The sequence below is a fragment of the Dendrobates tinctorius genome, unplaced genomic scaffold (assembly GCF_039654945.1).
Source record: "Dendrobates tinctorius isolate UK_male_01 unplaced genomic scaffold, ASM3965494v1 ptg000120l, whole genome shotgun sequence".
Classification (NCBI taxonomy): domain Eukaryota; kingdom Metazoa; phylum Chordata; class Amphibia; order Anura; family Dendrobatidae; genus Dendrobates; species Dendrobates tinctorius.
Genome location: NW_027361788.1, coordinates 17,272,277 through 17,285,435, shown reverse-complemented (window position 1 = coordinate 17,285,435; position 13,159 = coordinate 17,272,277). Strand labels below are relative to the sequence as shown.

Genomic DNA, 13,159 nt, shown 5'->3' with positions numbered 1-13,159 from the left:
TTATTGGATTTTCAATGTGTCTATGGATCAGGATATGTGGTTGCCTGCACCTAATCTGAAGAAATGTGATTTTGGGGTGTGCTGACCTTATTTCTAATTGTATGTGCCCCTTATACATTAATTTCAATTATTAAATAATATACACTATGACATATATAGAATTTTGTATTTTCCTGTTCTTTTTGTTTGTTTTTTTAAAGTCCTGTATTGTCAAAAATATTATCCAGACCATAACCAGTTTTGACATGGGTCTTCCCCTATTGAAGTCCATGGGTACTGTACAATATAATTCTCGGTACGTTATTCATGCATACACACCTAACCAGACATGCCCAAATGTGGATGTGAATAGAGACATCTGAGGATACCAAGATGGCTATATAAATGGGGAGATTTAAAATGGTTGAGAACAAAGAAAAATTAGGTTTACTTCCCGTTATGTCTAAATGTTTATCTTAACATTTTGTGTGTTTATGTAGTTTAGCTTGAATCATACATAAAAAATATCTCTTGCAGAAACCAGCAACCATGGGTGACGGTGAAATGGCCTGTTTTGGCGATGCCGCCCAGTTTCTCCGTAAGTCCGAAAAGGAGAGACTGGAGGCTCAAAACAAACCTTTTGATGCCAAGAACACCTGCTTTGTAGACGATCAAAAGGAACTCTATGTGAAAGGTTTGGTCACTGCTCGGGAAGAAGGAAAACTCACCGTGAAGACTGACGATGGAAGGGTAATTATTATAATACAGATCCCTAATAAATCAAATGCCATATTCTGCACATTCTAGAATATCACCACTGCATATTGTTTTCTTTTCAGACTGTAACTGTAAAAGAAGCTCAAGTTTACCCTCAGAATCCTCCAAAGTATGACAAAATTGAAGACATGGCCATGATGACACATCTGAATGAGGCTTCTGTGCTTTATAACCTCAAAGAGCGTTATGCAGCATGGATGATCTACGTAAGTCTGAAAGGTTCTAATTTGTGAAGCCTAGGAAACCATCAAAAAACAAGTAATCTAGAAGTTAGATTATATTTTCTAAAACATAATATGTCATATCAAAATAGTGAACATTTTTCATCTATATATTATAAATCCCAGGAGAACGTGTAGACTCTGGTCTCCTACTTAAAGCCAACTGGGATAAAACCTAAGCAATAATTATTTGTTGGCTTTCAATGGTCTATCTTTACCCAAAAATATCAAACTTTTTACTTAACATATCTAACTTAATATCCCTAGATGGGTCCTAATAATTGTATTCTGGGACCATTGTCTATAAACTTTAAACGAGGAGACATCTTTTAAATAACAATAACAGATATTCAGTCATATTTAATATACTTCTTTCATATGGTATAAAATGTTTTTAAGTGCTTATATCTATTACAGACCTACTCTGGGCTTTTCTGCGTCACTGTCAACCCCTACAAGTGGCTGCCAGTGTACGACCCTAAGGTGGTAGCTGGATACAGAGGCAAGAAGCGTATGGAAGCCCCACCACACATCTTCTCCATCTCTGATAACGCCTATCAGTTCATGTTAACAGGTACAGATCATTCACATGATAAACAATAGTTCCACCTGATATTTCATAAAATATATAACCTGTTACCTTTATTTTGGCAGATCGTGAAAATCAGTCTGTCTTGATTACGTAAGTAATCGCTACTATATAGTTCCATACAAGCAATGTGTTTGATTTCTACATATTCATGATGTATTTGATCTCCTCTATCCCCAGTGGAGAATCTGGAGCTGGAAAGACAGTAAACACCAAACGTGTCATCCAGTACTTTGCAACAATTGCAGCTATTGGAGAGGCTGGAAAGAAGAAGGAACCCACCAACCAAATGAAGGTAAATGCAAAACTAAAGAAACCTTAGCTGACGCTATGAAAACATTCCTAACAAACCATGATTGTAACATTCATAAAATTACACATTACTAAGTATAACACTACTATAGTTTCTACTTTTAGGCCTATCAAATGATTTATCTTAGATGAACACAAATATATCTTAATCTGATATGTGAATATGCTTGTACATAAAGACACTAAGTCATTATATTATGCCTTTTAGGGAACTTTGGAAGATCAAATTATCCAGGCTAACCCTCTGCTAGAAGCCTTCGGTAATGCCAAGACTGTGAGAAATGATAATTCCTCTCGTTTTGTAAGTATTATAAGTGCAGTTCCACGCACACAAAATGTACACTTTCTCAAATTCTGGATAATCTGTAAACTCTAACCTCTCTCTGGTTTAGGGTAAATTTATCAGAATCCATTTCGGAACCACAGGAAAACTGGCTTCTGCTGATATTGAAACATGTAAGAATTACATTCTATATGTTCCTCTTACCTCTTGTCACGTATGACATATACTTATATATCATTTTCTATTAAAAAAACATTACAGATCTGCTGGAAAAGTCCAGAGTAACATTCCAGCTTTCCGCTGAAAGAAGCTACCACATCTTCTACCAGATCTTGTCAAACCATAAACCAGAGATCGTTGGTAAGTTTAGTGTCTGTAAGAAACTTGAAGAACTTTAAAGATATTACTGTGCAATGAGTAGATCCCAGATGTATTCAATGCACAGAACAAAAGCAATGTAAATATAAATATAATATGAAAAGGCAGCACTGCACAATTCAAAATAATAGACAAAGTTGTGCCTTTATTGAGCCATGTGGATAGAGCAATGCTTCAGCCCCTCCTGGAAACTTTTTCAGGCAATTTAAATACATATAACAAACATTGTAACTTGGTCACAAACTGGTTTACTTTCTTGTGCTTAGAAATGCTTCTGGTCACCACCAACCCATATGATTATCCTTGGATCAGCCAGGGTGAAATCACCGTGAAGAGTATTGATGATACAGAAGAATTGGTAGCCACAGATGTAAGTATGTGGTACTTCAATTTATAAGTTCTTGCTGTTAAATGTGATATATGTCAGTGGCTGACGTTTTCATACTGTATGATTTTCTGACAGACTGCTATTGATATTCTGGGATTCACCCCAGAGGAGAAGATGGGTATCTACAAAATGACTGGTGCAGTCATGCACAATGGTAACATGAAATTCAAGCAGAAGCAAAGAGAGGAACAGGCTGAGCCAGACGGCACTGAAGGTTAACACTTGTATTTAATATTTAATATACAAAATTGCTCCATTAACATCCACTTACAATTATATGGTGCTATATTCTAATACAGTTGCTGACAAAGTTGGTTATTTGATGGGCTTGAACTCTGCTGACTTGCTTAAGGCTTTGTGCTACCCAAGAGTCAAAGTCGGTAATGAATTTGTCACCAAGGGACAGACCGTGCAACAGGTACATTATAAAGAAAATGGTAAGAAAGAATTGGACTAGTTTAATAAACACTAATAAACACTGTGGTGATTTCCACTTTAGGTGAACAATGCTGTCGGTGCCCTCAGTAAGTCCGTCTTTGAGAAACTGTTCTTGTGGATGGTCGTTCGCATCAACCAACAGCTGGACACAAAACAGCCCAGGCAATTCTTCATTGGTGTGCTGGATATTGCTGGCTTTGAAATCTTTGATGTACGTCTTCAACCTGTTCTACCATCATGAGTACCCGAGCCAGCTGTTTTGTATTTTCTCATGTCCTTTTAATAAATTACAGTTCAACAGCTTGGAACAGCTTTGCATCAACTTCACCAATGAGAAGTTGCAGCAGTTCTTCAACCACCACATGTTCGTCCTGGAACAGGAGGAATACAAGAAGGAAGGTATCGACTGGGAGTTCATTGACTTCGGTATGGACTTGGCTGCCTGTATTGAGCTCATTGAGAAGGTAAACTCAGATAAATAGGCTTTAAAAGTCTATAGTAAGCATCTACAAGTTACTCAAAAATGCAATAACATTTGCTGTGTGCTTTTAGCCCTTGGGTATTTTCTCAATCCTTGAAGAGGAGTGCATGTTTCCCAAGGCCACTGACACATCTTTCAAGAACAAGTTATATGAACAGCATCTTGGCAAGTGCAAGAACTTTGAGAAGCCCAAGCCAGGCAAAGGAAAGGCTGAAGCTCACTTCTCTCTGGTGCATTATGCTGGTACTGTGGATTACAACATCTCTGGTTGGCTCGATAAGAATAAGGATCCATTGAATGAGTCTGTTATCCAGCTCTACCAGAAGTCTTCTGTCAAACTGTTGTCCTTCTTGTATGCTGCCCATGCTAATGCTGAAGGTGAGTGACTCATTCATGTCCATTATTGTATTTATCATTTTGAGAACATTTAGTTAGGTTGCATGATAAAAATGATTTTTTTTTTTTAATCAAAACCATTTTTAATGGTGACAATCACAATTTCCCAGCAATACATATTACATTCTTGTATTACATAACACTGTAAATCCATCCATTTTCAAGACATTGTTATAATCATACCTGTATTATCTCATGGTATAACCTTAAAATTTGATTGTAAACCAATTAACAAAACTTTCCCTCCCCTCCCATTAAACTCTTCCCCCAAAACATCCCCCCTCCCCTTCTCTGGTATGTCCTCTTTTCCTATGTGATTGTTTCTGTAATATTCAGTAATACATATAAAAATGATTCTTAATATTTTGCTGTACTTTTACGTAGCGGATGCTGGCGGCAAAGGTGGAAAGAAGAAGAAAGGTTCCTCCTTCCAGACTGTGTCTGCTCTTTTCAGAGTTAGTATAAACTATTGTACATACAATATTATATATACACTAAATATATTTTTTCATGTATTCTTAATTTCCTTTAATATAGGATGTTCATTAGCCTTCTCAATTCATTGAAATCGATATTATTTTGTATTTTCTTCAGGAAAACTTGGGCAAACTGATGACAAACTTGAAAAGCACCCATCCTCACTTTGTGCGTTGTTTGATCCCTAATGAAACCAAGACTCCAGGTATTGATTTATACTGTATATTCCTACTTAATTGTGTAAATAAAGAACAATAAAACTGAACACCATTATTTATCATCAGCACAATCAAATTACTTTTATACTATCAGGTATCATGGATAACCACTTGATCATCCACCAATTGAGATGTAACGGTGTATTGGAAGGTATCAGAATTTGCAGAAAGGGATTCCCAAGCAGAATCCTCTATGCTGACTTTAAACAACGGTAATTTTATTTTCTTAAGTCAAAATAGCCTTGTACAAATCTGTTCTAACTACTTCTACTATTTAGTTTTCCTTACATTATAGCTCTATTCTAAAAAAAATTGTGATAACATATTACACTTATAAGTAACAAAACATTTAATATATTGTCAATTAAAATTGCAGAAACTGTTAAGATTGACCAGTATTTTTCAATTACTCTTGTTTGCTAGTTACAAGGTGCTGAACGCTAGTGCAATTCCCGAAGGGCAGTTTATTGACAGCAAAAAGGCCTGTGAGAAACTCTTGGGCTCAATTGATATTGATCATACTCAATACAAATTTGGGCACACTAAGGTATATTGTTAGTAGATATCAGATATCTTCGCTAACATGGACCGTTTTAACCCTTGAACTTATACTTTATTTTTTTTATTAATCCTTGAGGTGTTCTTCAAAGCTGGTCTCCTGGGTACTCTGGAAGAGATGAGAGACGAAAAGTTGGCAAAACTGATCACTAATACTCAGGCTCTTTGCAGAGGTTTCTTGATGAGAGTTGAGTTTAAGAAGATGATGGAAAGAAGGTATTTTTATTTAATGATATTAGAATATAACTCAATGATATATCCAATGTATTTTGTTTGGACAATCTAACACTAACTTCATTTCTTAAAACAGGGAGGCTATATTTGTCATCCAGTACAATGTTAGATCATTCATGAATGTCAAACACTGGCCATGGATGAAGCTCTACTTCAAGATCAAGCCTCTTCTGAAGAGTGCTGAGACAGAAAAAGAGATGGCAAACATGAAGGATGAGTTTGAAAAGACAAAAGATGCTTTGGCCAAATCAGAAGCCAAGAGGAAAGAGCTAGAAGAAAAATTGATTGTCATTGTCCAAGAAAAGAACGACCTTCTTCTCCAAGTCCAATCAGTAAACACATTTGCATATATCAATACATCCTTATATTAGGTAACTGAAAATAACATATCAAGCTAATATGAATTTTTAAATTTCTCTAGGAATCTGAGACTCTGGCTGATTCTGAGGAAAGATGTGAAGGCCTCATCAAGAATAAGATCCAGTTGGAGTCAAAGTTGAAGGAACTGAATGAAAGACTTGAAGATGAAGAAGAAAGTAATGCTGAACTGACAGCTAAAAAGAGGAAGTTAGAGGATGAATGCTCTGAGCTGAAGAAAGACATTGATGACTTGGAACTTACACTGGCTAAAGTTGAAAAAGAAAAGCATGCCACAGAAAACAAGGTACAGTCAACACTAACAACATTCTTGTTTTCCAATTAACTTCTCAATACATTTTTAAGCTCATGAGTGTTCTTCAATTACAGGTTAAAAACCTTACTGAAGAACTGGCAACTCTTGATGAAAATATCGCCAAAGTCTCCAAGGAAAAGAAGGCTCTCCAAGAAGCTCACCAGCAAACACTTGATGACCTCCAGGCTGAGGAAGACAAAGTCAGTTCTTTGACAAAAGCCAAGACAAAGCTTGAACAACAAGTTGACGATGTAAGTATTTGTAAAACATTTAATTTGTTTCATTTCACAGTTTGGATGAATCCCATTTTATCATGAATATCATGCTTTATATTTATGTAGCTGGAAGGTTCCCTTGAACAAGAGAAGAAACTCCGTCTTGACCTTGAGAGAGCTAAGAGGAAGCTTGAGGGTGACCTCAAACTTTCTCAGGAAACAGTTATGGATCTAGAAAATGATAAACAACAAACCGAGGAGAAACTTAAGAAGTGTGTATTTATGAATCTTTTTTTATACAAAAATCTGTATACAAAGCTAGTAGTTAAACTACATATTGTTTGTACTTCCTAGGAAAGAGTTTGAAATTAGCCAATTGCAAAGCAAGATAGAGGATGAACAGTCCCTGGGATTACAACTGCAGAAGAAAATCAAAGAACTGCAGGTAAAACCCTGTAACACAAGACTATATTGTATAGCAAAGATGTTATTACATGTAATGACCAAATGCTGATTTCTAGGCCCGTATTGAAGAACTTGAAGAAGAAATTGAAGCTGAACGGGCAGCTCGTGCCAAGATTGAGAAGCAGAGAGCTGATCTTTCTAGAGAACTTGAAGAGATCAGTGAAAGACTTGAAGAAGCTGGAGGTGCAACATCTGCTCAGATTGAGTTGAACAAGAAGCGTGAAGCTGAGTTCCAGAAACTGAGACGTGATCTGGAAGAAGCCACCCTTCAGCATGAAGCTACAGCTTCCGCCCTGCGCAAAAAGCACGCTGACAGTGTTGCTGAGCTTGGTGAACAGATTGATAACCTGCAACGTGTGAAGCAGAAACTGGAGAAAGAAAAGAGTGAACTGAAGATGGAAGTTGATGATCTTGCCAGTAACCTGGAGAGCGTCTCTAAAGCTAAGGTAATTTCATGGCCAAAATGTTTTCTATGAGTCTACTTAAGTTGTCAATGAAAATCTTACTAACATTTATTTTTGTAGGCCAACCTTGAAAAGATCAACCGCGTAGTTGAGGACCAACTCAGTGAAGTGAAGTCTAAGGATGATGAACATCAACGTGTGATCAATGACCTTTCAGCTCAAAGAGCGCGTTCCCAGACAGAAAATGGTAAATTGATACATTAGCATCAACATAATTTATTTTTCAGAAACAGCAGTATGCAAATATAACATTTTTGTAAACTAAGAAATAATAATACCAAGTATAAACTCTCAAAATCTTCACTATTGCACCTCCACAATTATCTAGTTATTCGCTATGTAAAATACATTTTTTTTTAAAGTGGAGCATCAACTGTTTTCCTAATTGTAGGTGAGCTGTCTCGTCAAGTAGAGGAGAAAGAAGCTCTGATTTCTCAGCTCTCCAGAGGAAAGCAGGGATTCACCCAGCAGGTGGAGGAACTCAAGAGACAACTAGAGGAAGAATCAAAGGTATACAGTTAGAGCTGTTTGTTTACATAACATTTGCTAGTAACACGTTGATATGATTATTTTAATGTTTTAACAAGCGAAATGTATGTGTATATTTTAGGCAAAGAACGCTCTTGCTCATGCTCTTCAATCTTCTCGTCACGATAATGACTTACTTCGTGAGCAATATGAAGAGGAACAAGAAGCGAAGGCTGAACTCCAGCGCTCTTTGTCCAAAGCTAACGGTGAAGTTGCTCAGTGGAGGACCAAATATGAAACTGATGCCATTCAGCGCACAGAGGAACTGGAAGAAGCCAAGTAAGTTTAAACTCCAATTAATTATTACTCACAATAACCATTACTTTTAGACAAGAAAACAATTTATGTGATATATCTGTTCAGGAAGAAGCTGGCTCAACGCTTGCAGGATGCTGAGGAGCAGGTAGAGGCTGTGAACTCCAAGTGTGCTTCATTGGAAAAGACAAAGCAGAGACTGCAGTCTGAAGTAGAAGACCTTATGGTTGATGTGGAGAGAGCAAACAGTGCAGCAGCTGCTCTTGACAAGAAGCAGAGGAACTTTGACAAGGTAGATTTCCCAACCTTGCACTGGGGTATTATAATTCTCATTATGCATATTCAGCATATTTCAGCTGGTTTGCTATATGTTAATGTAATATTTATTTATTTGTAAAGGTCCTGGTTGAATGGAAACAGAAGCATGAGGAGGGACAGGCTGAGCTAGAGGCTGCTCAAAAAGAAGCCCGTGCCCTAAGCACTGAAATCTTCAAGATGAAGAATGCATATGAAGAGGCCCTGGAACAAGTTGAGACCTTGAAACGCGAAAACAAGAACTTACAACGTATGTTTATTTAACAGAGATTAATCCTGTACTCTTTATACTTAGTATTTGACTATAAAGTTAGTTTTACCAGGATATTTTAAAAAGATTTCGCTATAGTTTTTCAAAGCTTCACATATTGATATCTTATATTATTTAAAAATATTATATTTTGCAATTTTCAATTTTTTTTTACTTCATTAATTTAGAGGAGATTTCAGATCTGACTGAACAGATTGGTGACACTGGAAAAACCATTAATGAATTAGAAAAGGCCAAGAAACAGACTGAGCAAGAAAAGAGCGATCTACAGGCAGCTCTAGAGGAAGCTGAAGTATGTTGCTACAATTTTTACACATTTTTTAAATAAATTATTCTATTATTATTAAATTAGTTAATCCTGTAGACTAATCGTATAACCTAAGTGTGCAGGCCTTGTACTGACTATTTTTTTTTCATAAAGATCCTGACAACACTTATCACTTCTAATATTCTGGCATGTGACAGTATCTCTTACTAAATTACATAGCTTTGCATGCAAAAGCTTTGACTCATATCAGATCAGAAATATATGCTGGTGCAAGTAGTTAGAAAAGTCTGTGGAAATGCACATCATAAAACTTTATAAAAACTCTTTTTGAGATCCTTTTGGTTTTAAATGTGTAATTTTTTGGCATAATATTTTTGCTTTGAAGCAACTATTAGAAGAACTGTTTAACTTTAGAAAGGAACTTGTATTTTGTATACAATTAAAATATAATTATATCAAAATATTTCTTAATTTACTTCTACAGGGATCATTGGAACATGAAGAAGCCAAGATCCTTCGTGTTCAGCTTGAGCTTAACCAAATTAAATCAGAGGTAGACAGGAAGATTGCAGAGAAGGATGAGGAAATTGAGCAGCTGAAGAGAAACAGCCAGAGGGCTATTGACACCATGCAGAGTACACTGGACTCTGAAATTAGAAGCAGAAATGATGCTCTCAGACTGAAGAAGAAGATGGAAGGAGACTTGAATGAGCTTGAGATCCAGCTCAGCCATGCCAACCGCCAGGCTGCAGAGGCACAGAAACAACTCAGAAATGTGCAAGGACAACTGAAGGTATACTTAACAAACATGTGTCATTATTTATAACCCCTTTACCATATATCGTCTCTATATTTTACTAATTTGCTATATACTCATTACAAATGAAAGAGTAACACAGCAGTTGCATATTTTTGCACTTTTCCAACAAACTTTTCCAACAGGATTCTCAATTGCACCTGGATGACGCCGTCAGAGGACAGGAAGATCTGAAGGAACAGGTTGCAGTCATTGAACGTAGAAACAATTTGCAACAGGCAGAAATTGAGGAGTATAGAGCTGCTCTGGAACAGACTGAGAGATCTCGCAAGATTGCAGAACAGGAACTTCTGGATTCTAGTGAACGCCTTCAGCTCCTGCACTCCCAGGTAAGGTTTTCTTCTGAGCTACAAAAACATATAATACCTAAAAATAAATCATGTGCAATATTAAAATTATATTTTCACAATTAGAACACTAGCCTGATCAACAGTAAGAAGAAGCTTGAAGGAGACATTGGGCAGCTCCAGAATGAAGTAGAGGAGACTGTTCAGGAAGCAAGAAATGCTGAAGAGAAAGCTAAGAAAGCCATCACTGATGTAAGCTTACTCTTTAATTTCTACGAATGCATATTTCTCTTTACTTGACACAAAATTCATTACTACTCTTTTTTTCTTAAGGCTGCTCTTATGGCGGAGGAGCTGAAGAAGGAGCAGGACACTAGTGCTCACTTGGAAAGAATGAAGAAGAACCTGGAACAGACAGTGAAGGATCTGCAGCACCGTCTGGATGAAGCTGAACAACTGGCACTTAAGGGTGGCAAGAAGCAGCTCCAGAAACTGGAATCCAGAGTAAGCACATTTTTAAAAAAGCATTGAGAAAAATTGTAATTGAATTGCAAAATGTATATGATTTGTATCATTGTCATTTGTAGGTCCGTGAGCTGGAAAATGAGGTGGATAATGAACAGAAACGCGGAGTTGAAGCCATCAAAGGTGTTCGTAAATATGAGAGGAGAGTGAAGGAACTGAGCTACCAGGTAAAAAAGAAAACCAAACACAATAATATTAAAAGCCCACTACACCATGTGATATATCTATGACTGTTAGTTTTAAACTAAATCATAGTTACCATTGTAATAATTAACATCCTTTTTGCAGACTGAGGAAGACCGTAAGAATGTCCTGAGACTCCAGGATCTGGTTGACAAACTGCAGCTGAAGGTCAAGGCTTACAAGAGACAAGCTGAGGAATCTGTAAGTAAATCTTTCTTTGCCTTGACCAGAATTAAAAGGTTTGTTGTATATGTTAAACTTTTCTCTTACCATTGGGTTCTTCTACTAACAGGAGGAACAATCCAATGCTCACCTGAGCCGCTTCAGGAAGGTCCAACACGAGCTTGAAGAGGCTGAGGAGAGAGCTGACATTGCCGAGTCCCAAGTGAACAAGCTGAGGGCCAAGAGCCGTGACGTTGGTGGAAAGGTAATTCATGAACATTTTTTGATTGATGTGACATGTATGTATTTTTAAAAGCTATTTGATTTTAATGTTTTTCTCTTATTTTACTTACAGAAGGAAAGCGAAGAGTAAAGTGTGTAAATGACTGAAGACTGAGGAAATCTCAAAATGGGAACTTCTCAGTCTTTAATTTTTTCTTTTATCTATCTTGTTAATAAATTTCATATGTGAGCCTTTTAAAATTTGTGTCATCTTACATTTTTACAGCCAACGATTCACAAGTTTAATCCAAACTGACATTTTTTGATGAATAATTCATTCAACACTGACTTCATGTCTATAGATAACTGAGAGCTCGATCACAGAGCCTAAGCTTAAATGGTGTTAAACTAGTAGAAAACCCTTGTATCTCATTTGTACTAATTGACAATTGTATCATTAGGTGGGAACTTATAAAGGTGTTGTCCATCTTTGGGGACAATTTGGTTTTTATTTTACATTAAAGCGAGTATATGGGAATAAAATACTTTTTTGATCCCTATAAACTCATTTAATATTACAAAAATCATGTAATCAACGTTATTAGTGGAATGCATTTTATGAAAATTGTTACTGATCCAACTTAGCTGAGTTTCCCTTCAAAGAGTATACGCTCCAGCTATATTATAAAAACAATAAATCAGTTTTACACTGGGATGGTACAAGTCATTACATAGTTATACCTATCACATTTTAGCAACAAAACCTAGTTGGGTTTAGACATCTTTTTGTCATTGCAATTTGTTTTTATCAGTTAGAGCACTATCATGCTGCTGCGATGCACATAGGTGCAGGCTCCACAAGATGGCAGTAGAGTGGAAAGAGGACTGCACCTAAACAGAGCTGGCCTGCAGTGCAGCAGCAAGGTTACCACAGGTGGCAACAGAGTAGTCAAACTAGCCGGGTCAAATCCAAGACTGTAGCGCAGTACCAAAGGAATAAGCAAACTTATGGTCAGGGACAAGCCAGAGAATCAGCAACGGTCAGAAGCGGATAAGACAAAGCCAAAAGACAGAAGCTGGTCAGGATGCAAGCCAAGTCAAAACCAGGGAGTCAGCACACTAAAGTCAGATGGGAATAGGGGAAAACAGAGACACGGGATCAGATAGCAAACGTAGCAGGACCAATCAGGGCAATCAGAGTCAGCTACAGCATCTCTAGACAGGAACTATAACTGACATCACCTGCAGGAAGCAGCAGCGATAAATAGCAAACCTGAACCCAGACTGAGGCTGAGAAAGGTTAACACCTTCATAACCAGACCAGGAAAAAAGGAAAACAGGACTCCAACCCCGGTCGGGATCATGACAGTACCCTACTCTCAAGAGGGGGCCCCCGGACCTCCAGGTTTCCCAGGATACCGTGCATGAAACGCCCAAATCAATCAATCCGAATGAACTGATCGTGCCGGGACCCAGGACCGATCCTCAGGACCGTAGCCACTCACATGGACCAAATACTGCAGGGAACTGTGGACCATGCGCGAATCCACAATCCGTTCTGTCAGGACTCTAATGTCAGGACCCTGTCAGCGTCGGCAAACTGCCACGCCGAGCAGGGTGACTTACCCACACTATGGGAGAGCGTGGGGTCCAATACAGTAGTAATGGTTCAAGCAGACAGGACCTGCGACACTGAAAATAGTAAGGAGTCCCAGGACCTAGATCATGTGACTGCAGGGGGCGGGGCTTAGCATCCTACTGCTGCAAATGATATAATGTA

General features: G+C 37.6%; 1 protein-coding gene across 1 annotated transcript; it reads left to right on the top strand.

Moving 5' to 3' along the window:
- Nucleotides 1-528: 528 nt before the first annotated feature.
- LOC141101618 (myosin-4-like) lies at nucleotides 529-11,634 on the top strand. The gene is made up of 39 exons (XM_073590794.1): nucleotides 529-729; nucleotides 819-962; nucleotides 1,395-1,551; nucleotides 1,632-1,659; nucleotides 1,747-1,861; nucleotides 2,087-2,179; nucleotides 2,271-2,334; nucleotides 2,423-2,521; nucleotides 2,806-2,909; nucleotides 3,003-3,141; nucleotides 3,227-3,345; nucleotides 3,427-3,576; nucleotides 3,659-3,829; nucleotides 3,918-4,224; nucleotides 4,627-4,697; nucleotides 4,837-4,924; nucleotides 5,032-5,149; nucleotides 5,361-5,484; nucleotides 5,575-5,711; nucleotides 5,806-6,061; nucleotides 6,151-6,393; nucleotides 6,477-6,653; nucleotides 6,744-6,889; nucleotides 6,972-7,062; nucleotides 7,139-7,528; nucleotides 7,607-7,733; nucleotides 7,938-8,056; nucleotides 8,157-8,353; nucleotides 8,438-8,621; nucleotides 8,729-8,894; nucleotides 9,083-9,207; nucleotides 9,668-9,976; nucleotides 10,126-10,329; nucleotides 10,414-10,539; nucleotides 10,621-10,791; nucleotides 10,875-10,979; nucleotides 11,101-11,196; nucleotides 11,288-11,422; nucleotides 11,513-11,634. Exons 1-39 carry the CDS (start codon nucleotides 529-531, stop codon nucleotides 11,528-11,530), a joined length of 5,814 nt encoding a protein of 1,937 aa, XP_073446895.1. The 3' UTR covers nucleotides 11,531-11,634.
- Nucleotides 11,635-13,159: the final 1,525 nt, after the last annotated feature.